Below are 27618 nucleotides of genomic sequence, written 5' to 3' on the forward strand. Positions count from 1 at the left end.
TCACTAATGCTCACTAATGCTTGTACTGCCTGCTGCACAAGCTCACTAATGCTCACTAATGCTTGTACTGCCTGCTGTACAAGCTCACTAATGCACACTAATGCTAGTACTGCCTGCTGCCCAAGCTCACTAATGCACACTAATGCTAGTACTGCCTGCTGCCCAAGCTCACTAATGCTCATTAATGCTTGTACTGCCTGCTGCACAAGCTCACTAATGTTCACTAATGCTTGTACTGCCTGCTACACAAGCTCAGTAATGCTTACTAATACTAACTAATGTTAATACTGCCTGCTGCACAAGCTCACTAATGCTAGTACTGCCTGCTGCTCAAGCTCACTAATGCTTGTACTGCCTGCTGAACAAGCTCAGTAATGCTCACTAATGCTAGTACTGCCTGCTGCACAAGCTCACTAATGCTAGTACTGCCTGCTGCACAAGCTCACTATTGATCACTAATGCTAGTACTGCCTGCTGGACAAGCTCACTATTGCTCACTAATGCTAGTACTGCCTGCTGCATAAGCTCACTAATGCTTGTACTGCCTGCTGATCAAGCTTAGTAATGCTAAGTTATGCTCGCTAATGCTAGTACTGCCTGCTGAACAAGCTCACTAATGCTTACTAATGCTTGTACTGCCTGCTGCACAAGCTCACTAATGCTCACAAATGCTAGCACTGCCTGCTGCACAAGCTCACTAATGTTTGTATTGCCTGCTGCACAAGCTCACTAATGCACACTAATGCTAGTACTGTGTGCTGCACAAGCTCACTAATGCTAGTACTTCACTCTGCACAAGCTCACTAATGTTCACTAATGCTTGTACTGCCTGCTGAACAAGCTCAGTAATGCTAGTACTGCCTGCTGCACAAGCTCACTAATGCTAGTACTGCCTGCTGCATAAGCTCACTAATGCTCGCTAATGCTAGTACTGCCTGCTGCACAAGCTCACTAATGCTAGTACTGCCTGCTGCACAAGCTCACTAATGCTAGTACTGCCTGCTGCACAAGCTCACTAATGATCACTAATGCTAGTACTGCCTGCTGAACAAGCTCACTAATGCTATGTAATGCTCGCTAATGCTAGTACTGCCTACTGAACAAGCTTACTAATGCTTACTAATGCTTGTACTGCCTGCTGCACAAGCTCACTAATGCTAGTACTGCCTGCTGCACAAACTCACTAATGCTCACTAATACTTGTACTGCCTGCTGCACAAGCTCACTAATGCTCACTAATGCTTGTACTGCCTGCTGTACAAGCTCACTAATGCACACTAATGCTAGTACTGCCTGCTGCACAAGCTCACTAATGCTCATTAATGCTTGTACTGCCTGCTGCACAAGCTCACTGATGTTCACTAATGCTTGTACTGCCTGCTACACAAGCTCAGTAATGCTTACTAATACTCACTAATGTTAATACTGCATGCTGCACAAGCTCACTAATGCTAGTACTGCCTGCTGCACAAGCTCACTAATGCACACTAATACTAGTACTGCCTGCTGCTCAAGCTCACTAATGCTCTTTAATGCTTGTACTGCCTGCTGAACTAGCTCAGTAATGGTCACTAATGCTCGCTAATGCTCACTAATGCTTGTACTGCCTGCTGAACAAGCTCACTAATGCTAGTACTGCCTGCTGCACAAGCTCACTAATGATCACTAATGCTAGTACTGCCTGCTGAACAAGCTCAGTAATGCTATGTAATGCTCGCTAATGCTAGTACTGCCTACTGAACAAGCTTACTAATGCTTACTAATGCTTGTACTGCCTGCTGCACAAGCTCACTAATGCTAGTACTGCCTGCTGCACAAACTCACTAATGCTCACTAATACTTGTACTGCCTGCTGCACAAGCTCACTAATGCTCACTAATGCTTGTACTGCCTGCTGTACAAGCTCACTAATGCACACTAATGCTAGTACTGCCTGCTGCACAAGCTCACTAATGCTCATTAATGCTTGTACTGCCTGCTGCACAAGCTCACTGATGTTCACTAATGCTTGTACTGCCTGCTACACAAGCTCAGTAATGCTTACTAATACTCACTAATGTTAATACTGCATGCTGCACAAGCTCACTAATGCTAGTACTGCCTGCTGCACAAGCTCACTAATGCACACTAATACTAGTACAGCCTGCTGCTCAAGCTCACTAATGCTCTTTAATGCTTGTACTGCCTGCTGAACTAGCTCAGTAATGGTCACTAATGCTCGCTAATGCTCACTAATGCTTGTACTGCCTGCTGAACAAGCTCACTAATGCTAGTACTGCCTGCTGCACAAGCTTACTAATGCTCACTAATGCTAGTACTGCCTGCTGCACAAGCTTACTAAAGCTCACTAATGCTTGTACTGTCTGCTGAACAAGCTCAGTAATGCTCACTAATGCTTGCTAATGCTAGAACTGCCTGCTGCACAAGCTCACTAATGTTAGTACTGCAGGCTGCACAAGCTCACTAATGCTAGTACTGCCTGCTGCACAAGCTCATTAATGCTCACTAATACTAGTACTGCCTGCTGCACAAACTCACTAATGCTCACTAATTCTAGTACTGCCTGCTGCACAAGCTCACTAATGCGCACTAATGCTAGTACTGCCTGCAGTACAAGCTCACTAATGCTAGTACTGCCCTCTGCACAAGCTCACTAATGTTCACTAATGCTAGTACTGCCTGCTGCATTAGCTCACTAATGCTCACTAATGCTTGTACTGCCTGCTGAACAAGCTCAGTAATGATAGTACTGCCTGCTGCACAAGCTCACTAATGTTCACTAATGCTAGTACAGCCTGCTGCACAAGATCACTAATGCTTGCTAATGCTAGTACTGCCTGCTGCACAAGCTCAGTAATGCTAGTACTGCCTGCTTCACAAGCTCACTAATGATCACTAATGCTAGTACTGCCTGCTGCACAAGCTCACTAATGCTCACTAATGCTTGTACTGCCTGCTGAACAAGCTCAATAATGCTAGGTAATGCTCGCTAATGCTAGTACTGCCTGCTGAACAAGCTCACTAATGCTTGTACTGCCTGCTGCACAAGCTCACTAATACTAGTACTGCCTGCTGCACAAGCTCACTAATGATCACTAATGCTAGTACTGCCTGCTGCATAAGCTCACTAATGCTAGTACTGCCTGCTGCACAAGCTCACTAATGATCACTAATGCTAGTACTGCCTGCTGCACAAGCTCACTAATGCTCAGTAATGCTTGTACTGCCTGCTGAACAAGCTCATTAATGCTAAGTAATGCTCGCTAATGCTAGTACTACCTGCTGAACAAGCTCACTAATGCTTGTACTGCCTACTGCACAAGCTCACAAATGCTCACTAATGCTTGTACTGCCTTCTGCACAAGCTCACTAATGCACAATAATGCTAGTACTGCCTGCTGCATAAGCTCACTAATGCTAGTACTGCCTGCTGCACAAGCTCACTAATGATCACTAATGCTAGTACTGCCTGCTGCACAAGCTCACTAATGCTCACTAATGCTTGTACTGCCTGCTGAACAAGCTCATTAATGCTAAGTAATGCTCGCTAATGCTAGTACTACCTGCTGAACAAGCTCACTAATGCTTGTACTGCCTACTGCACAAGCTCACAAATGCTCACTAATGCTTGTACTGCCTTCTGCACAAGCTCACTAATGCACAATAATGCTAGTACTGCCTGCTGCACAAGCTCACTAATGCTCACTAATGCTAGTGCTGCCTGCTGCACAAGCTCACTAATGATCACTAATGCTAGTACTGCCTGCTGCACAAGCTCGCTAATGCTCACTAATGCTTGTACTGCCTGCTGAACAAGCTCAGTAATGCTAAGTAATGCTCGCTAATGCTAGTACTGCCTGCTGAACAAGCTCACTAATGCTCACTAATGTTTGTACTGCCTGCTGCACAAGCTCACTAATGCTCACATATGCTTGTACTGCCTTCTGCAAAAGCTCACTAATGCACAATAATGCTAGTACTGCCTGCTGCACAAGCTTACTAATGCTCACTAATGCTATTACTGCCTGCTGCACAAGCTCACTAATGATCACTAATACTAGTACTGCCTGCTGCACAAGCTCACTAATGTTTGTACTGCCTGTTGTACAAGCTAAGTAATGCTCACTAATGCTAGTACTGCCTGCTGCACAAGCTCACTAATGCGCACTAATCCTAGTACTGCCTGCTGCACAAGCTCACTAATGCTAGTACTGCCTGCTGCACAAGCTCACTAATGCTAGTACTGCCTACTGCACAAGCTCACTATTGCTCACTAATGCTAGTACTGCCTGCTGCACAAGCTCACTAATGCTTGTACTGCCTGCTGATCAAGCTTAGTAATGCTAAGTTATGCTCGCTAATGCTAGTACTGCCTGCTGAACAAGCTCACTAATGCTTACTAATGCTTGTACTGCCTGCTGCACACGCTCACTAATGCTCACAAATGCTAGCACTGCCTGCTGCACAAGCTCACTAATGCTCACTAATGTTTGTATTGCCTGCTGCACAAGCTCACTAATGCTAGTACTGCCTGCAGAACAAGCTCACTAATGCTAGTACTGCACTCTGCATAAGCTCACTAATGTTCACTAATGCTTGTACTGCCTGCTGAACAAGCTCAGTAATGCTAGTACTGCCTGCTGCACAAGCTCACTAATGCTAGTACTGCCTGCTGCACAAGCTCACTAATGATAATACTGCCTGCTGCACATGCACACTAATGCTCACTGATGCTCACTAATGCAAACTAATTCTAGTAGTGCCTGCTGCATAAGCTCTCTACTGCTCACTAATGCTAGTACTGCCTGCTGCACAAGCTCACTAATGCACACTAATGCTAGTACTGCCCTCTGCACAAGCTCACTAATGTTCACTAATGCTAGTACTGCCTGCTGCACAAGCTCACTAATGCTTGTACTGCCTGCTGAACAAGCTCAATAATGCTCACTAATGCTAGTACTGCCTGCTGCACAAGCTCACTAATGCTAGTACTGCCTGCTGCACAAGATCACTAATGCTAGTACTGCCTGCTGCACAAGCTCACTATTGATCACTAATGCTAGTACTGCCTGCTGCACAAGCTCACTATTGATCACTAATGCTTGTACTGCCTGCTGATCAAGCTTAGTAATGCTAATTTATGCTCGCTAATGCTAGTACTGCCTGCTGAACAAGCTCACTAATGCTCACTAATGTTTGTATTGCCTGCTGCACAAGCTCACTAATGCACACTAATGCTAGTACTGCGTGCTGCACAAGCTCACTAATGCTAGTACTGCCTGCAGAACAAGCTCACTAATGCTAGTACTGCACTCTGCACAAGCTCACTAATGCTTGTACTGCCTGCTGAACAAGCTCAGTAATGCTAGTACTGCCTGCTGCACAAGCTCAATAATGCTAGTACTGCCTGCTGCATAAGCTCACTAATGCTAGTACTGCCTGCTGCACAAGCTCACTAATGATCACTAATGCTAGTACTGCCTGCTGCACAAGCTCACTAATGCTCACTAATGCTTGTACTGCCTGCTGAACAAGCTCAGTAATGCTAAGTAATGCTCGCTAATGCTAATACTGCCTACTGAACAAGCTTACTAATGCTTACTAATGCTTGTACTGCCTGCTGCACAAGCTCACTAATGCTCACTAATGCTAGTACTGCCTGCTGCACAAGCTCACTAATGCTAGTACTGCCGGCTGCACAAGCTCACTTATGCTCACTAATGCTTGTATTGCCTGCTGCATAAGCTCACTAATGCTTTTACTGCCGGCTGCACAAGCTCACTTATGCTCACTAATGCTTGCACATGCACAGTAATGCTCACTAATGTTAGTACAGCCTGCTGCACAAGCTCACTAATGCTCACTAATGTTGGACTGCCTGCTGCACAAGCTCATTAATGCTAACTAATGCTAGTACTGCCTGCTGCACAAGCTCACTAATGCGCACTAATGCTAGTACTGCCTGCTGCACAAGCTCACTAATTCTCACTAATGCTAATACTGCCTGCTGCACATGCTCACTAATAATCACTGATGCTCACTAATGCACACTAATGCTAGTAGTGCTTGCTGCATAAGCTCACTAATGCTAGTACTGCCTGCTGCCAAGCTCACTACTGCTCACTAATGCTAGTACTGCCTGCTGTACAAGCTCACTAATGTTCACTAATGCTAGTACTGCCTGCTACACAAGCTCACTAATGCACACCAATGCTAGTACTGCCTGCTGCACAAGCTTACTGATGCTCACTAATGCTAGTACTGCCTGCTGCACAAGCTCACTAATGCTCACTAATGCTAATACTGCCTGCTGCACATGCTCACTGATGCTTACTAATGCACACTAATGCTAGTACTGCCTGCTGCATAAGCTCACTAATGCTCACTAATGCTAATACTGCCTGCTGCACATGCTCACTAATGCACACTAATGCTTGTACTGCCTGCTGCACAAGCTCACTACTGCTCACTAATGCTAGTACTGCCTGCTGCACAAGCTCACTAATGCACACTAATGCTAGTACTGCCTGCTGCACATGCTCACTAATGCTCACTGATGCTCACTAATGCACACTAATGCTAGTACTGCCTGCTGCATAAGCTCACTAATGCTAGTACTGCCTGCTGCACAAGCTCTCTAATGCTCACTAATGCTAGTACTGCCTGCAGCACAAGCTCACTAATGCTCACTAATGCTAGTACTGCCTGCTGCACAAGCTCACTAATGCTAGTACTGTCTGCTGCACAAGCTCACTAATGCTAGTACTGCCTGCTGCACAAGCTCACTAATGCTCATTAATGCTAATAACCCCTAAAGGACTTCCAATAAAGGAACCGAAAGGCAAGCACCTGCACATCTATACATATGTTCTGAAGAAACCGGGGGTATAAACACACATTGAACACGCATTTGGTGGCACACAAGGATCAATACGAATATACTGCACTAGTATTACCGCATCTTGGTTTGGACTGATCGCATAAGTATATATCTTGTTTATAGATCAAGGGATTCCATTCTCATGGAGTTCACTGACAAGTTTTCTGCAGATTTTTACTCACACTCATTTTTCATTTGTAGAAGGGACTCACTACCCATGGGGGTTCTGGGCAAAAATAAAAGTTAAGGGCCCCCTTTAATTCATGACCAGTCCCACCCTAGCCATGTTCCCTTAAAGGGACATAAAACTCAAACGTTTTATTTCATGATTCAGATAGAACAGCAATTTTAAACAACTTTCCAATTTGCTTCTCTTACCAAATTTGCATCCTTCTCTTGGTATCCATTGAAAGAGCAGCAATGCACTACTGGAAGCTAGCTGAATATTTCACATGAACCATTGACATAAAGAATATATGTGCAGCCACCAATCAGCAGCTAGATCCCAGTAGTGTATTGCTGCTCCCGATCCTATCTAGATCTACTCTTCAACAAATGATACCAAGAGAAAGAAGCAAATTAGATAATAAAAGTAAATTGGAAATTGTATGTTTTAGCTAAATCACAAAGTTTTACTTTGACTTTACTGTCCCTTTAAGTACTGGCAGGTACATTGAACAAATCCTGTCAAGTAAACATTGCAAATGCGCATACACGCAATAGTATTGACATTTAAACACGCATGCTTTCAGATCGATGTGAAACATTTCTATTGCATGACTAAGGGCCCCTGCGGTGACGATTTGCCAATGGGTCATTCCCCATAAAATGAAAACCTGTTCTGAAGCAGCTTGAAACCATAGTTGGCCATTTAAAAAAACTTTTAAAATATGTATTAAAAAGGGTATAAAATGTAATTGTACTTGCTCTTTTCAGTATCCAGGTTGTAGATACCTCACAGTCTAATTTGCACTGCATTTCCTATAAATTGTTCTTCATGATACATCTTCCTAATAAATGGTCTCCAGCCTTCTTCCATACTCTAGTCTGCCTATATCACTTTAAATATTTACCTTCAAAGATATCGAGACTCTAAGAATTGTCAGGAAGTTTCTCTTGGTCACAGAAAAGGATTTTATTAAAGATCACATTTATGTTCTGAAACTATAGAAGGTGCTAATCACCCTTAATATTCATAGCAAAGGAAGAATAGAACTTATTGCTACAAACACATAAATGCTAAATAAAATCCACATTCACATAGCACATAATGTCAAATGACTGTAACTACATTGTAAATTCAGTTGACTACCAGGGGTGAGCAACCTTAGCTCTCCAGAGATTTTGGAACTACATTTCCCATGATGCTCATACACTTGAAGATGACTGAGGATCATGAGAAATGTAGTTTCAAAACCTCTGGAGAGCCAAGGTTGATGACCCCTGGACTAGACTGAAGAGCTGAGAGCAGACGCTCATAGGTAGCAACTTACATTGCCTAAAGAGAATCTAGAACTACCTGTAAGTCTTGGCTATTTATTTAATCCTTCAATATAATCATCTGGACTCTTGAATGCTAATCTCTTACGGCTAGATTTAGAGTTCGGCGGTAGCCGTGAAAAAAAGCGTTAGAGGCTCCTAACGCTGGTTTTAGGCTACCGCCGGTATTTGGAGTCAGTGATTAAAGGGTCTAACGCTCACTTTTCAGCCGCGACTTTTCCATACCGCAGATCCCCTTACGTCAATTGCGTATCCTATCTTTTCAATGGGATTTTTATAACTCCGGTATTTAGAGTCGTTTCTGAAGTGAGCGTTAGAGCTCTAACGACAAAACTCCAGCCGCAGGAAAATAGCAGGAGTTAAGAGCTTTCTGGGCTAACGCCGGTTCATAAAGCTCTTAACTACTGTACCCTAAAGTACACTAACACCCATAAACTACCTATGTACCCCTAAACCGAGGTCCCCCACATCGCCGCCACTCGATTAAAATTTTTTAACCCCTAATCTGCCGACCGCCAACTACGTTATACTTATGTACCCCTAATCTGCTGCCCCTAACACGCCGACCCCTATATTATATTTATTAACCCCTAATCTGCCCCCCTCAACGTCGCCGACACCTGCCTACACTTATTAACCCCTAATCTGCCGACCGGACCTGAGCGCTACTATAATAAAGTTATTAACCCCTAATCCGCCTCACTAACCCTATCATAAATAGTATTAACCCCTAATCTGCCCTCCCTAACATCGCCGACACCTACCTTCAATTATTAACCCCTAATCTGAAGACCGGAGCTCACCGCTACTATAATAAATGGATTAACCCCTAAAGCTAAGTCTCACCCTAACACTAACACCCCCCTAAGTTAAATATAATTTAAATCTAACAAAATTAATTAACTCTTATTAAATAAATTATTCCTATTTAAAGCTAAATACTTACCTGTAAAATAAACCCTAATATAGCTACAATATAAATTATAATTATATTGTAGCTATTTTAGGATTAATATTTATTTTACAGGTAACTTTGTAATTATTTTAACCAGGTACAATAGCTATTAAATAGTTAAGAACTATTTAATAGTTACCTAGTTAAAATAATAACAAATTTACCTGTAAAATAAATCCTAACCTAAGTTATAATTAAACCTAACACTACCCTATCAATAAATTAATTAAATAAACTACCTACAATTACCTACAATTAACCTAACACTACACTATCAATAAATAAATTAAATACAATTGCTACAAATAACTACAATTACATAAACTAACTAAAGTACAAAAAATAAAAAAGAACTAAGTTACAAAAAATAAAAAAATATTTACCAACATTAGAAAAATATTACAACAATTTTAAACTAATTACACCTACTCTAAGCCCCCTAATAAAATAACAAAGACCCCCAAAATAAAAAATTCCCTACCCTATTCTAAATTAATAAATGTAAAAGCTCTTTTACCTTACCAGCCCTGAACAGGGCCCTTTGCGGGGCATGCCCCAAGAAAATCAGCTCTTTTGCCTGTAAAAAAAAACATACAATACCCCCCCCCAACATTACAACCCACCACCCACATACCCCTAATCTAACCCAAACCCCCCTTAAATAAACCTAACACTAAGCCCCTGAAGATCTTCCTACCTTGTCTTCACCATCCAGGTATCACCGATCCGTCCTGGCATCCGGTGCTGAAGAGGTCCAGAAGAGGCTCCAAAGTCTTCCTCCTATCCGGCAAGAAGAGGACATCCGGACCGGCAAACATCTTCTCCAAGCGACATCTTCGATCTTCTTCATCCGGTGCGGAGCAGGTCCATCTTGAAGCAGACGACGCGGATCCATCCTCTTCTTCCCTTGTCTCCCGACGAATGACGGTTCCTTTAAGGGACATCATCCAAGATGGCGTCCCTCGAATTCCGATTGGCTGATAGGATTCTATCAGCCAATCGGAATTAAGGTAGGAATATTCTGATTGGCTGATGGAATCAGCCAATCAGAATCAAGTTCAATCCGATTGGCTGATCCAATCAGCCAATCAGATTGAGCTTGCATTCTATTGGCTGTTCCGATCAGCCAATAGAATGCGAGCTCAATCTGATTGGCTGATTGGATCAGCCAATCGGATTGAACTTGATTCTGATTGGCTGATTCCATCAGCCAATCAGAATATTCCTACCTTAATTCCGATTGGCTGATAGAATCCTATCAGCCAATAGGAATTCGAGGGACGCCATCTTGGATGACGTCCCTTAAAGGAACCGTCATTTGTCGGGAGACAACGGAAGAAGAGGATGGATCCGCGTCGGCTGCTTCAAGATGGACCCGCTCCGCACCGGATGGAAGAAGATCGACGATGCCGCTTGGAGAAGATGTTTGCCGGTCCGGATGTCCTCTTCTTGCCGGATAGGAGGAAGACTTTGGAGCCTCTTCTGGACCTCTTCAGCACCGGATGCCAGGACGGATCGGTGATACCTGGATGGTGAAGACAAGGTAGGAAGATCTTCAGGGGCTTAGTGTTAGGTTTATTTAAGGGGGGTTTGGGTTAGATTAGGGGTATGTGGGTGGTGGGTTGTAATGTTGGGGGGGGGGTATTGTATGTTTTTTTTTACAGGCAAAAGAGCTGATTTTCTTGGGGCATGCCCCGCAAAGGGCCCTGTTCAGGGCTGGTAAGGTAAAAGAGCTTTTACATTTATTAATTTAGAATAGGGTAGGGAATTTTTATTTTGGGGGTCTTTGTTATTTTATTAGGGGGCTTAGAGTAGGTGTAATTAGTTTAAAATTGTTGTAATATTTTTCTAATGTTGGTAAATATTTTTTTATTTTTTGTAACTTAGTTCTTTTTTATTTTTTGTACTTTAGTTAGTTTATGTAATTGTAGTTATTTGTAGCAATTGTATTTAATTTATTTATTGATAGTGTAGTGTTAGGTTAATTGTAGGTAATTGTAGGTAGTTTATTTAATTAATTTATTGATAGGGTAGTGTTAGGTTTAATTATAACTTAGGTTAGGATTTATTTTACAGGTAAATTTGTAATTATTTTAACTATTTTAGCTATTAAATAGTTCTTAACTATTTAATAGCTATTGTACCTGGTTAAAATAATTACAAAGTTACCTGTAAAATAAATATTAATCCTAAAATAGCTACAATATAATTATAATTTATATTGTAGCTATATTAGGATTTATTTTACAGGTAAGTATTTAGCTTTAAATAGGAATAATTTATTTAATAAGAGTTAATTAATTTCGTTAGATTTAAATTATATTTAAGTTAGGGGGGTGTTAGTGTTAGACTTAGCTTTAGGGGTTAATCCATTTATTATAGTAGCGATGAGCTCCGGTCGTCAGATTAGGGGTTAATAATTGAAGTTATGTGTCGGCGATGTTAGGGAGGGCAGATTAGGGGTTAATACTATTTATGATAGGGTTAGTGAGGCGGGTTAGGGGTTAATACATTTATTATAGTAGCGGTGCGGTCCGCTCGGCAGATTAGGGGTTAATAAGTGTAGGCAGGTGTTGGCGACGTTGAGGGGGGCAGATTAGGGGTTAATAAATATAATATAGGGGTCGGCGGTGTTAGGGGCAGCAGATTAGGGGTACATAGGGATAATGTAAATTGCGGCGGTTTACGGAGCGGCAGATTAGGGGTTAATAATATAATGCAGGTGTCAGCGATAGCGGGGGCGGCAGATTAGGGGTTAATAAGTGTAAGGTTAGGGGTGTTTAGACTCGGGGTACATGTTAGGGTGTTAGGTGCAGACGTAGGAAGTGTTTCCCCATAGGAAACAATGGGGCTGCGTTAGGAGCTGAACGCTGCTTTTTTGCAGGTGTTAGGTTTTTTTCAGCTCAAACAGCCCCATTGTTTCCTATGGGAGAATCGTGCACGAGCACGTTTTTGAGGCTGGCCGCGTCCGTAAGCAACTCTGGTATCGAGAGTTGCATTTGCGGTAAAAATGCTCTACGCTCCTTTTTTGGAGCCTAACGCAGCATTTTTTTGAACTCTCGATACCAGAGTTAATTTTATGGTGCGGCCAGAAAAAAGCCCGCGGAGCGTTAACAGCCCTTCTACCGCCAAACTCCAAATCTAGGCCTCAGTATGTATACAGTATATATACAACAGCCATACTGATTATTTAATACGCTTATACACACTGTTGTCTATCCATTTTTCAGTTTCTCTACATAGCAGCCTTTTGATCAAGAGGGATTATAGACACCTTTATATAATATGAGTCAATACATTACAAGATAACAATTTTAGAGATTTTCAATTACCAGTTGTTCCTGTTGGAGTTCCAGTTGATACCTTTCCTGTAACTCATCATGAGTCTGGAGACGTTTTTTTTCCTCTGCGGCGGCTCTGGCTGCAGCTTCCTCCAATTGCTGTGAACATGAAGGAAAGTAACAAATAAATACTTTAAGGTAAAACACGTAACATGGTCAGAATTTAAGCAGTTAAAAAAAAAAATGTTATGGTCTAAAAGCAGTGACGTAACTACAGGGGTCTCAAAGGGCCCACTCTAGACTGGGATCCACCTGATTGACCCCTCTGTTTATTACCCCATCCAAAACTGGGCTCACAGTGTAAGGAAAGTGTTTGTATTTGCCTTTACGAATATGGTGTCAGGGTTTTCAAGATGGCCTATACAGTGCTGCTGTACAGAAAAACATGCCACCATGTTTGTACAGGAAGGCTGATCAAATGCTTTATCTTACCAAGGGACAAAAGAACAACTCCCAATCGCAGAGAAGCAGTTCCTCCTGCTCCTATATATGGCTGCCAGCTCAGCTTCAACACTATTGAACTAGGGGCCTCGACACACTGTATAAAGTTATGTCCTTCGAATTAAAGGAAAATTTAAAGGGACAGTCAAGTCAAAATTAAACTCCTACAGAGCATGTGCAAGAGCTCACAGAATATATATTTATACTTTGTGGTTGGCTGATGGCTGTCACATGATACAGTTATATGCACAAACTTTAACAGAGTATGTGCAAGAGCTCACAGTGTATATATGTACTTTGTGCTTGGCTGATGGCTGTCACGTGATACAGTTATATGCACAAATCCCTACAGAGCATGTGCAAGAGTTTACAGTTTATATATGTACTTTGTGGTTGGCTGATGGCTGTCACATGATACAGTTATATGCACAAACTCCTACAGAGCATGTGCAAGAGCTCACAGTATATATATTTGTACTTTGTGGTTGGCTGATGGCTGTCACATGATATAGGGGGGATGAAAAATTAACTAACTTTGAAATTTGTCAGAAAAAAGATTAGTTAATTATGCAATTCTACTGTATTTAATGATCTTTTAAGTGCAATTAATTTTATGTTACTTTACTTGATTACATAAATTTAAACAAATATGAACATGATACATCTTTGTCATATAATTGCATATTATTCTGTATTAATATGTATGTTCTAGTCAACCGTATGGCCACGTTAGGCTTGTGAAGTTTGTCATGTGCACTTCCAATCGTCAAAGTTGGAAAACATAATTTTCAGAGTTAAATTAAACTAAGCATTTTTGTGAATAAAACAGAATTTATGTTTACCTGATAAATTACTTTCTCCAACGGTGTGTCCGGTCCACGGCGTCATCCTTACTTGTGGGATATTCTCCTCCCCAACAGGAAATGGCAAAGAGCCCAGCAAAGCTGGTCACATGATCCCTCCTAGGCTCCGCCTTCCCCAGTCATTCGACCGACGTAAAGGAGGAATATTTGCATAGGAGAAATCATATGATACCGTGGTGACTGTAGTTAAAGAAAATAAATCATCAGACCTGATTAAAAAACCAGGGCGGGCCGTGGACCGGACACACCGTTGGAGAAAGTAATTTATCAGGTAAACATAAATTCTGTTTTCTCCAACATAGGTGTGTCCGGTCCACGGCGTCATCCTTACTTGTGGGAACCAATACCAAAGCTTTAGGACACGGATGATGGGAGGGAGCAAATCAGGTCACCTAGATGGAAGGCACCACGGTTTGCAAAACCTTTCTCCCAAAAATAGCCTCAGAAGAAGCAAAAGTATCAAATTTGTAAAATTTGGTAAAAGTGTGCAGTGAAGACCAAGTCGCTGCCTTACATATCTGATCAACAGAAGCCTCATTCTTAAAGGCCCATGTGGCTTTCAGGAGGCTGCCGTCCGGCAGTCTCATAAGCCAATCTGATGATGCTTTTAAGCCAAAAAGATAGAGAGGTAGAAGTTGCTTTTTGACCTCTCCTTTTACCAGAATAAACAACAAACAAGGAAGATGTTTGTCTGAAATCCTTTGTAGCATCTAAATAGAATTTTAGAGCACGGACAACGTCCAAATTGTGTAACAAACGTTCCTTCTATGAAACTGGATTCGGACACAAAGAAGGTACAACTATCTCCTGGTTAATATTTTTGTTGGAAACAACCTTCGGAAGAAAACCAGGCTCAGTACGTAAAACCACCTTATCTGCATGGACCAGATAGGGCGGAGAACACTGCAGAGCAGATAACTCAGAAACTCTTCTAGCGGAAGAAATTGCAACCTAAAACAAAACTTTCCAAGATAATAACTTAATATCTACGGAATGTAAGGGTTCAAATGGAACCCCTTGAAGAACTGAAAGAACTAGATTAAGACTCCAGGGAAGAGTCAAAGGTCTGTAAACAGGCTTGATTCTAACCAGAGCCTGAACAAACGCTTAAACGTCTGGCACAGCTGCCAGCCTTTTGTGAAGTAAAACAGATAAAGCAGAGATCTGTCCCTTCAGAGAACTCGCAGAAAATCCTTTCTCCAAACCTTCTTGTAGAAAGGAAAGAATCTTAGGAATTTTTATCTTGTTCCATGGGAATCCTTTAGATTCACACCAACAGATATATTTTTTCCATATATTATGGTAAATTTTTCTAGTTACAGGCTTTCTAGCCTGAATAAGAGTATCTATTACAGAATCTGAAAACCCACGCTTTGATAAAATCAAGCGTTCAAACTCCAAGCAGTCAGTTGGAGGAAAACCAGATTCGGATGTTCGAATGGACCCTGAATAAGAAGGTCCTGTCTCAAAGGTAGCTTCCATGGTGGAGCCGATGACACATTCACCAGGTCTGCATACCAAGTCCTGCGTGGCCACACAGGAACTATCAAGGTCACCGAAGCCCTCTCTAGATTGATCCTGGCTACCAGCCTGGGAATGAGAGGAAACGGTGGGAATACATAAGCTAGGTTGAAGATCCAAGGTGCTACTATTGTATCCAATAGAGTCGCCTTGGGATCCCTGGATTTGGACCCGTAACAAGGGACCATGAAGTTCTGACGAGAGGCCATCAGAACCATGTCTGGAATGCCCCATAATTGAATTATTTGGGCAAAGATTTCCAGATGGAGTTCCCACTCCCCCGGATGCTCCTCCATCGCCAGGGAACTCCTTGTTACCCCCTGATGGTTGATATATGTAACAGTCGTCATGATGTCTGATTGAAACCTTATGAATTTGGCCTTTGCTAGTCGAGGCCAAGCCTTGAGAGCATTGAATATCGCTCTCAGTTCCATTATGTTTATCGGGAGAAGAGAGTCTTCCCGAAACCATAGACCCTAAGTTTTCAGGGGTTCCCAGACCGCGCCCCAGCCCACCAGACTGGCGTCGGTCGTGACAATGACCTATTCTGGTCTGCGGAAGCTCATTCCCTGTGACAGGTTGTCCAGGGTCAGCCACCAACGGAGTGAATCTCTGGTTATTTGATCTACTTGTATCGTCGGAGACAAGTCTGTATAATCCCCATTCCACTGTCTGAGCATGCACAGGTGCAATGGTCTTAGATGAATTCGTGCAAAGGGAACTATGTCCATTGCCGCAACCATCCATCAAACCTATTACTTCCATGGACTGCGCTATGGAAGGAAGAAGAACAGAATGAAGTACCTGACAAGAGCTTAGAAGTTTTGATTTTCTGGCCTCTGTCAGAAAAACCTTCATTTCTAAGGAAACTATTATTGTTCCCAAGAAGGGAACTCTTGTTGACGGGGACAGAGAACTTTTTTCTATGTTCACTTTCCACCTGTGAGATCTGAGAAAGGCTAGGACAATGTCGGTATGAGCCCTTGCTTTTGACAGAGACGACACTTGAATCAGGATGTCGTCCAAGTAAGGTACTACTGCAATGCCCCTTGGTCTTAGCACCGCTAGAAGGGACCCTAGTACCCTTGTGAAAATCCTTGGAGCAGTGGCTAATCCGAATGGAAGTGCCACAGGTAATGCTTGTCCAGAAAGGCGAACCTTAGGAACCGAAAATGTTCCTTGTGGATAGGAATACGTAGGTACGCATCCTTTAAGTCCACCGTGGTCATGAATTGACCTTCCTGGATGGTAGGAAGGATCGTTCGAATGGTTTCCATTTTGAATGATGAAACCCTTAGAAACTTGTTTAGAATCTTGAGATCTAAAATAGGTCTGAATGTTCCCTCTTTTTTGGGAATTATGAACAGGTTGGAGTAAAAACCCATCCCTTGTTCTCCTAATGGAACAGGATGAATCACTCCCATGCTTAACAGGTCTTCTACACAGTGTAAGAATGCCTGTTCGAAGATAATTGAGACCCGTGGAACCTTCCCCTTGGGGGTAGTTCCCTGAATTCCAGGAGATAACCTTGAGAAACTATTTCTAGCGCCCAAGGATCCTGAACATCTCTTGCCCCAGCCTGAGCAAAGAGAGAAAGTCTGCCCCCCACCAGATCCTTCCCAGATCGGGGGCCAACACTTCATGCTGTTTTGGTAGCAGTGGCAGGTGACTTGGCCTGCTTACCCTTGTTCCAGCCTTGCATCGGCCTCCAGGCTGGCTTGGTTTGAGAAGTATTACCCTCTTGCTTAGAGGGTGTAGAATTTGAGGCTGGTCCGTTTCTGCGAAAGGGACGAAAATTTGGCTTCTTTTTAGCCTTAAAAGACCTATCCAGAGGAAGGGCATGGCCCTTTCCCCCAGTGATGTCTGAAATAATCTCTTTCAAGTCAGGGCCAAACAGTGTTTTACCCTTGAAAGGGATGTTAAGCAAAAGCGCTCTGCGCGCCACGATAGCAAACCCTGAATTATTCGCCGCTAATCTAGCTAATTGCAAAGCGGCATCTAAAATAAAAAAGAGTTAGCCAATTTAAGAGCTTGAACTCTGTCCAAAACCTCCTCGTACGAAGATTCTTTATTGAGCGACTTTTCTAGTTCTTCGAACCAGAAACACGCAACTGTAGTGACAGGAACAATGCATGAAATTGGTTGTAGAAGGTAACCTTGCTGAACAAACATCTTTTTAAGCAAACCCTCTAACCTTTAATCCATAGGATCTTGAAAGCACAACTATCTTCTATAGGAATAGAAGTGCGTTTGTTTAGAGTAGAAACCGCCCCCTCGACCTTGGGGACTGTATGCTATAAGTCCTTTCTGGGGTCGACTATAGGAACTAATTTCTTAAATATAGGGGGAGGACAAAAGGTATGCCGGGCCTTTCCCACTCCTTATTTACTATGTCCGCCACCTGCTTGGGTATAGGAAAAACATCGGGGGGCACCGGAACCTCTAGGAACTTGTCCATCTTACCTAATTTCTCTGGAATGACCAAATTGTCACAATCATCCAGAGTAGATAATACCTCCTTAAGTAGTGCGTGGAGATGTTGAAATTTAAATTTAAAAGTTACAATATCAGGTTCTGCTTGTTGAGAAATTTTCCCTGAATCTGAAATTTCTCCCTCAGACAAAACCTCCCTCCTGGCCCCTTCAGATAGGTGTGAGGGAATGTCAGAACAGATATCATCAGCGTCCTCTTGCTCTTCAGTGTTTAAAACAGAGCAATCACGCTTTCTCTGATAAGTAGGCATTTTGGAAAAAATGCATGCAATAGAATTATCCATTACAGCCATTAATTGTTGTATGGTAATAAGTATTGGCGCACTAGATGTACTAGGGGCCTCTTGTGTGGGCAAAACTGGTGTAGACACAGAAGGGGATGATGCAGTACCATGCTTACTCCCCTCATTAGAGGAATCATCTTGGGCAATATCATATCTATGGCATTATTATCCCTACTTTGTTTGGACATTATGACACAAATATATCACATATATTTAAATGGGGAGACACATTGGCTTTCATACATATAGAACATCGTTATCTGATGGTTCAGACATGTTAAACAGGCTTAAACTTGTGAACAAAGCACAAAAAACGTTTTACAATAAAACCGTTACTGTCCCTTTAAATTTCAAACTGAACACACTTTATTACTGAATATGTGAAAAAGTATGAAGGAATTGTTCAAATTTCACCAAAATTTCACCACAGTAACTTAAAGCCTTAAAAGTATTGCACACCAGATTTGAAAGCTTTAACCCTTAAAATAACGGAACCGGAGCCGTTTTTACATTTAACCCCTATACAGTCCCAGGTATCTGCTTTGCTGAGACCCAACCAAGCCCAGAGGGGAATACGATACCAAATGATGCCTTCTATAAGCTTTTTCAGTGGTTCTTAGCTCCTCACACATGCATCTGCATGCCATGCTTTCCAAAAACAACTGCGCATTAGAGGCGCGAAAATGAGGCTCTGTCTATGACTAGAAAAGGCCCCCAGTGAAAAAGGTGTCCAATACAGTGCCTGCCGTTTTTATTAAAACAATCCCCAAGATTTAACAACTATTAAAAGTAATAATCTGCCAAATATACTTAGTAAAGTAATCGTTTTAGCCCAGAAAAATGTCTACCAGTTTTTTAAGCCCTAATGAAGCCCTTTATTCTTTTACTTAAACTAAGAAAATGGCTTACCGGTTCCCATAGGGAAAATGACAGCTTCCAGCATTACCGAGTCTTGTTAGAAATGTGTCATACCTCAAGCAGCAAAAGTCTGCTCACTGTTTCCCCCAACTGAAGTTAATTCCTCTCAACAGTCCTGTGTGGAAACAGCCATCGATTTTAGTAACGGTTGCTAAAATCATTTTCCTCTTACAAACAGAAATCTTCATCTCTTTCCTGTTTCAGAGTAAATAGTACATACCAGCACTATTTTAAAATAACAAACTCTTGATTGAAGAATAAAAACTACATTTAAACACCAAAAAACTCTAAGCCATCTCCGTGGAGATGTTGCCTGTACAACGGCAAAGAGAATGACTGGGGAAGGCGGAGCCTAGGAGGGATCATGTGACCAGCTTTGCTGGGCTCTTTGCCATTTCCTGTTGGGGAGGAGAATATCCCACAAGTAAGGATGACGCCGTGGACCGGACACACCTATGTTGGAGAAATTTATACTACAAAAATGTGTCTACATGTCCCCAAATTCAGAATTCCAAAATCCAGAATTATTCACTGATCTGTGGCATTGCCTTAGACTGGTCTCCGCTGAGTGGTGAAAGTAGAACAACACAGAAGAGAAGCAACGTTAGTATTGGAGACACCTATTTTCGCATCCATATCAGACTGCTACTTAGGGAAGAGCGAATGTTTTGCAACATTAGAAAAATGAAATTAATTTTAACACATTTGTTAATTCGTTTTGAATTTTAAATGCTTCTACAACATTTGTTTACTCTAATAATAATTGCAATGTGTAATATTCGAAATAGAAAAATTAGAATCAATATATTTGTATCTATTATGTATCAATTTTCTAAATTGCAAACAGGGATAGATGCATGATTAAGGACCATATATCTGTAAAGATAAAAACACAGCGCAAACTCTGACTCACGTTATTTATTTAAATATACAGTAAGCACACAACACATAATGTACTTACAGGATAAAAACTGGTAACAAGCACATAAAATAAATGTTCAAAAGGTCCTCCACACTTGTGTCGCACATCCGTGATCAGCTTGGCTAGGTCACTTGAATGTTCAAAGTCGGCGTTCGATATCCAAAAACAAACCGCCGTTCCAGGGTGCCTGCTGGCATGACAGAAGTGGCTAGCGAGAACATGAACACATATCCAATTGGTTGTCACTGGCCAATCAAAACATGTATTAGTGCTTATCTCCTATGTATAAGCTGATTGATCCATTCCATCTTCACTATCTATTTTTGCCTCTGCCTGGGGTGGATGCAAGAGGATCAGCGGGGCGCCCCCCTAACCCCTCAGGCAGAGGCAAAAACAAATAGTGAAGATGGGTGAATTACAGTGCCCATCTGATTGGCCCGTTTCTCATTGAGGGACAGGATGCACAACCAATCAAATGAACGGTTCAGGTTCTCCCTAGTGCCTTGTAGCGTGACTGCTACAACTACGGTGGCTCCGGTAGGACCATATACCTCAACACGTTTCTTCCACTATGCGTGCAGGCTTTTTCAAAAGGATCAGTGTTCAATAGTCCATTGTAAGGTTGAGTGTCCTTTTATATCCAATAAATACTGGGTTTAAATTACGTCAATAGGCTCACACAATGCATAAGTGCTACTAATGAAAATTGATTCTAAACGTACACAAATTTGATTTTAATAAAAAGTATTTAAAAAAAATGAAAATTTATTTTCAATCCTAAGCAATATATATTTAATAGAAAAATGAAAAAGACATTTTATAAAAAAATGAAACATTTCTCAAAAGGATGTACAAATTGATATATACCTGAGGCATTCACATGAATGTTCTAATAATAATAACCGCCTTCATTAAAGTGATGGTAAATCCTAGCGTTTGTGAAATGCTAGGATTTACCATTGGAACAAATAAAGGGGACTTTCCCACACGGCTATTGGCTAAGAGGTGGAAACATCACCTCTCAGCCAAATAGGGAAAATAGCGTTCTCCCGTGGGCTGCCTTAGCAGCTCAGAATGGCGATCGCTTGGAACAAATAAAGGAGCTTTCTACATGAAGTATTTTATACTTCATGACAGAAAGTTCCCTTTATTAATCCAATGGTAAATCCTAGCGTTTCACAAATGCTAGGATTTACCATAATTTTAAGTAATTTAGTTAATCATTATTTAAAACCAATTTATTTATATAATGGGAATTTAAGACAAAATTGAAATTAATTGACTTAATGGAGTAGTGGCAAATTCTACATAAATTGTTGCACTTTGAGCATCTGTAGAATTTGCCACAACTTCCCATTATATACATAAATAAATAGTTTTTAAATAATGATGAACTAAATTACTTAATGGAGAAGATTATTATTATTAGAAAATTCATGTGAATGCCTCAGGAATATATCAATCTTTACATCCTTATGAGATATGTTTAATCTTTGAAAAGTTTCTCTTTTCCTTTTTTATTAAATATATATTGCTTAGGATTGAGAATAAATTTAAAAAAAAAAATTTAAAATATTTTTTATTAATATCAAATTTCTTTACGTTTAGTATACATTTTTAACATTCATTAGTAGCGCTTTTGCATTGTGTGAGCCTATTAACTTAATTTAAATAAAGTATTTATCGGATATAAAAGGACACACAACCTTACAATGGACTACTGAACACTGATCCTCTTGAAAAAGCCTGCACGTATAGCAGGAGAAACGCGTTGAGGTATATGGTCCTACCGGAGCCACCGTAGTTATAGCAGTCACGCCAGCAGGAACCTTGGAACGGCAGATTGCTTTTGGACATCTAACACCAACTTTGAACTTTCAAGTGACCTAGCCAAGCTGATCATGGATGAGAGACACAAGCGTGGAGGACCTTTCAATTTGAACATTTATTTGATGTGCTTGTTAATAGTTTTTATCCTGTAAGTACATTATGTGTCGTGTGCTTACTATGGGGGGTAGTTATCAAGCCGTCTACTTTTCTGGCTTCGCCGGCCCAATACGCCCGCCTAAGCTCGCCTCACATCGCCGCCGCGGACCTGAAAAAATACGCCTAAGTTATCAAATAAAGCTGTCAAAAAGCCGCGGGGCGATGAGCAGCGGACTGTGAGAGTTATCACTCATCCGATCTTGCTGCTCTTCGGCTTTTTCCCAGCTTTATTGCTAGCCTGTCACTAAGCACTCACACTAAACTACACTGCTCTAACCCCTATACCGGCGCCCCCGGAGCCCCCCGTAACTAAATAAAGTTACTAACCCCTAAACTGCCGCTCCTAGACCCCGCTGCAACTCTTATAAATGTATTAACCCCTAAACCGCCGCTCCTAGACCCTGCCGCAACTCTTATAAATGTATTAACCCCTAAACCGCCGCTCCCGGACACCGCTGCCACCTACAGTATACCTAGTAACCCCTATCCTGCCCCCCTACACCGTCGCCCTCTATTATAAAGTTATTAACCCCTATCCTGCTGATCCCGCACCTCTCCGCAACTAAATAGTTTAACCCCTAAACCGCCGCTCCCTGAACCCGCCGCAACCTATATTAAACCTATTAACCCCTATCCTGCCCCCCCTACACCGTCGTCACCTATAATAAATTTATTAACCCCTAATCTGCCTCCCCTACACCGTCGCCCCTATAATAAATTTATTAACCCCTATCCTGCCCCCCACTACGCCGCCGCCACTGTAATAAAATTATTAACCCCTAAACCTAAGTCTAACCCTAACCCCCCCCTAACTTAAATATTAATTAAATAAATCTAAATAATATTTATCTTATTAACTAAATGAATCCTATTTAAAACTAAATACTTACCTATAAAATAAACCCTAATATAGCTACAATATAAATAATAATTATATTCTAGCTATCTTAGGATTTATTTTTATTTTACAGGTACCTTTCAATTTATTTTAACTAGGTACAATAGCTATTAAATAGTTATTAACTATTTAATAGCTTACCTAGCTAAAATAAACTGAAATTTACCTGTAAAATAAATCCTAACCTAAGTTATAATTACACCTAACACTACACTATACTTTAATAAATTATTCCTATTTAAAAATAAATACTTACCTGTAAAATAAACCCTAAGATAGCTACAATATAATTAATAATTATATTGTAGCTATCTTAGGATTTATATTTATTTTACAGGTAACTTTGTATTTATTTTAGCTAGTTAGAATAGTTATTAAATAGTTATTAACTATTTAATAACTACCTAGCTAAAAGAAATTCAAAATTACCTGTAAAATAAATCCTAACCTAAGTTACAATTAAACCTAATACTACACTATCATTAAATTAAAAAGAAAACAGCTCTTTTGCCTGTAAAAGAAAAATACAACCCCCCCCTAACATTAAAACCCACCACCCACATACCCCTAATCTAACCCAAACCCCCCTTACAAAAACACTAAGCCCCTAAAAATCATCCTACCTTGTCTTCACTCAGCCGAGCAGCGATGGAACCGAAGTGGACATCCGGAGCGGAAGAAGTTAATCCTCCAAGCGGCGCTGAAGAAATCTTCCATCCGATGAAGTCATCATCCAGGCGGCGCTGAAGAAAAGTCTTCGATCCGGCCGATGTCATCTTCAAAGAGGCGCTGAAGAGGTCTTCTATCCGGGCGATGTCATCTTCCAAGCCGGGTCTTGAATCTTCCTCCCGCCGACGTGGAACCTCCTTCTTCACCGACGGACTACGACGAATGAAGGCTCCTTTAAGGGACGTCATCCAAGATGGCGTCTCCTCAATTCCGATTGGCTGATAGGATTCTATCAGCCAATCGGAATTAAGGTAGGAAAAAAATCTGATTGGCTGATGGAATCAGCCAATCAGATTGAGCTCGCATTCTATTGGCTGATCGGAACAGCCAATAGAATGCGAGCTCAATCTGATTGGCTGTTCCGATCAGCCAATAGAATGCAAGCTCAATCTGATTGGCTGATTCCATCAGCCAATCAGATTTTTCCTACCTTAATTCCGATTGGCTGATAGAATCCTATCAGCCAATCGGAATTGAGGGGACGCCATCTTGGATGACGTCCCTTAAAGGAGCCTTCATTCGTCGTAGTCCGTCGGTGAAGAAGGAGGTTCCGCGTAGGCGGGAGGAAGATTCAAGACCCGGCTTGGAAAATGACATCGCCCGGATAGAAGACCTCTTCAGCGCCTCTTTGAAGATGACATCGGCCGGATCGAAGACTTTTCTTCAGCGCCGCCTGGATGCTGACTTCATCGGATGGAAGATTTCTTCAGCGCCGCTTGGAGGATTAACTTCTTCCACTCCGGATGTCCACTTCGGTTCCATCGCTGCTCGGCTGAGTGAAGACAAGGTAGGATGATCTTCAGGGGCTTAGTGTTAGGTTTTTGTAAGGGGGGTTTGGGTTAGATTAGGGGTATGTGGGTGGTGGGTTTTAATGTTGGGGGGGTTGTATTTTTCTTTTTCAGGCAAAAGAGCTGTTTTCTTTGGGGCATGCCCCCACAAAAGGCCCTTTTAAGGGCTGGTAAGGTAAAAGAGCTTTGAACTTTATTTAATTTAGAATAGGGTAGGGCATTTTTTTATTTTGGGGGGTTTGTTATTTTATTAGGGGGCTTAGATTAGGTGTAAGTAGCTTAAAATTGTTGTAATATTTTTAACATGTTTGTAACTTATTTTTTTATTTTTTTGTAACTTAGCTTTTTTATTTTTTGTACTTTAGTTAGTTTATGTAATTGTATTTAATTGTAGTTATTTGTAGGTAGTTTATTTAATTAATTTAATGATAGTGTAGTATTAGGTTTAATTGTAACTTAGGTTAGGATTTATTTTACAGGTAATTTTGTATTTCTTTTAGCTAGGTAGTTATTAAATAGTTAATAACTATTTAATAACTATTCTAACTAGCTAAAATAAATACAAAGTTACCTGTAAAATAAATATAAATCCTAAGATAGCTACAATGTAATTATTAATTATATTGTAGCTATATTAGGGTTTATTTTAAAGGTAAGTATTTATTTTTAAATAGGAATAATTTATTAAAGTATAGTGTAGTGTTAGGTGTAATTGTAACTTAGGTTAGTTTTTATTTTACAGGTAAATTTCAGTTTATTTTAGCTAGGTAAGCTATTAAATAGTTAATAACTATTTAATAGCTATTGTACCTAGTTAAAATAAATTGAAAGGTACCTGTAAAATAAAAATAAATCCTAAGATAGCTACAATATAATTATTATTTATATTGTAGCTATATTAGGGTTTATTTTAAAGGTAAGTATTTAGTTTTAAATAGGATTCATTTAGTTAATAAGAGTTAATTTATTTAGATTTATTTAATTAATATTTAAGTTAGGGTTAGACTTAGGTTTAGGGGTTAATAATTTTATTACAGTGGCGGCGGCGTAGTGGGGGGCAGGATAGGGGTTAATAAATTTATTATAGGTGGCGACGGTGTAGGGGGGGCAGGATAGGGGTTAATACATTTAATATAGGTTGCGGCGGGTTCAGGGAGCGGCGGTTTACGGGTTAATAGATTTATTATAGTTGTGGTGGGCTCCGGGAGCGGCGGTTTAGGGGTTAATATGTATAGAGTAGCTTGCGGTGGGCTCCGGGAGCGGCGGTTTAGGGGGTAATAACTTTATTTAGTTGCGGCGGTGTATGGGGGCGACAGATTAGTGGTGTTTAGACTCGGGGTACATGTTAGGGTGTTAGGTGTAGACAGCTCCCATAGAAATCAATGGGATGTCTGTCAGCAGCGAACTTGTACTTTCGCTATGGTCAGACTCCCATTGATTCCTATGGGATCCGCCGCCTCCAGGGGTGGCGGTTTGAAAACCAGGTACGCTGGGCCGTAAAAGTGCCGAGCGTACCTGCTAGTTTTTTGATAACTAGCAAAAGTAGTCAGATTGTGCCGCACTTGTGTGCGGAACATCTGGAGTGACGTAAGAATCGATCTGTGTCGGACTGAGTCCGGCGGATCGAAGTTTACGTCACAAAATTCTACTTTTGCCGGTCTTGAGCCTTTGATAACTAAGGCGTATCAGCCTCGCCACAAATACGCTGCGGAATTCCAGCGTATTTGAGGTTGACGGCTTGATAACTAGGCCCCTAAATATTTAAATAAATAACGTGAGTCAGAGTTTGAGCTATGTTTTTATCTTTACAGATATCTGTTTTTACTTTACTCCAATTGGCATGAAGAACTAGCAATTTTGAATTCAGCAGCATCTCCACATCTTTTTAGACGAATATTTTGTTTTTGGTGACTATATTTGAACTTTTTATTCTTCTCTTTATTGTATGTATTTATCTTTTCTGCTGATTAATATTGTTTTTTTCTACTTTATAAATGTTTAAGGAGTTTTCTGTATGTAGCGCAAGTAGTCAATGGGGCCGATTTATCAAAGTCTGGCGGACATGATACGCTGTATCGTATCATGTCCACCAGACATCACTGAATGTCGACAGCATACGCTGTCAGCATTTAACATTGCACAAGCAGTTCTAGTGAACTGCTTGTGCAATGCCGCCCCCTGCAGATTTGTGGCCAATGGGCCGCTAGCAGGGGGTGTCAATCAACCCGATCGTTTAGGATCGGGCGGATTGATGTCCGCAGCCTCAGTTAAGTCTTAAGACCGCTGCTTCATAACTGCTATTTCCGGCGAGCCTAAGACCCTTGCGGAAAGAGAGGAATCAGGGGCCATTCGGCCCTTGATAAATCGGCCCCTATGTGTGTATTTGATTATAGACCATGTAGGTCCAAAACGTTGCAATTTTTTTAAGGTATTAGATCCTCTTATATGTCTTTCACCTGTTATATTGTAGTGCTGTCACATCTCTTTTTTTGTGGACTGTCAATTTACTAAATTCCCTATCACAAGAACTATTGAGCTTCTGAATAGCATTTGTTAAATCGAATGTTACATTCTAAATTTCAAATGTGGATATTCGATCTAATTATGAACATTCGAAAATGAAATTAACATTCGAAAAACCAGAAACATTCGATTTGCAAATTTTGAATGGATTTTCATTCTTATCAACATTCGATTATCCAAAATGAATGGCCACAGGATTATTAGTTCTACCAAGCAAATTGCCACTTTGACCACATTCTCTCATTCCTACTGCTGCCCTGTCTGTAGTTACCAGCTATTAGCGATTTGGACTGCCTGTCCCCAGCACACCAGCATGTGAACCCAGCGCTTCCTGGCCAGGCACACTAGAAGCCAATACACATCAGCATAGCCCACTACTGAACCTGGCTATGGTTAGGTTGTTACTGTAGCCTGTAGGACCTGACCATCAGAGTCATAGTTTAAAGAGCCTTGTGCCCTTCATACTGCTGACTTGTGGGTTGTACTCATAGGTTATTGAAGACTGTAGTCATCTGTGTGTAGTGATGAATGAGCGGTGCTTTCTATGTCAAGCCCACTGGTCAGCTGACATTCAGTA

General features: G+C 41.2%; 1 protein-coding gene across 1 annotated transcript in view; it reads right to left on the reverse strand.

The window, feature by feature from the left end:
- SWAP70 (switching B cell complex subunit SWAP70) overlaps nt 1-27618 on the reverse strand; it is a 472107-nt gene that overhangs the window by 51050 nt on the left and 393439 nt on the right. Inside the window, exon 8 of the mRNA XM_053720594.1 lies at nt 12668-12775. Coding sequence (XP_053576569.1) covers nt 12668-12775 — 108 coding nt within the window. The remainder of the gene's footprint in view (nt 1-12667; nt 12776-27618) is intronic.

This window comes from Bombina bombina, chromosome 7, assembly GCF_027579735.1.
Source record: "Bombina bombina isolate aBomBom1 chromosome 7, aBomBom1.pri, whole genome shotgun sequence".
Taxonomy (NCBI): domain Eukaryota; kingdom Metazoa; phylum Chordata; class Amphibia; order Anura; family Bombinatoridae; genus Bombina; species Bombina bombina.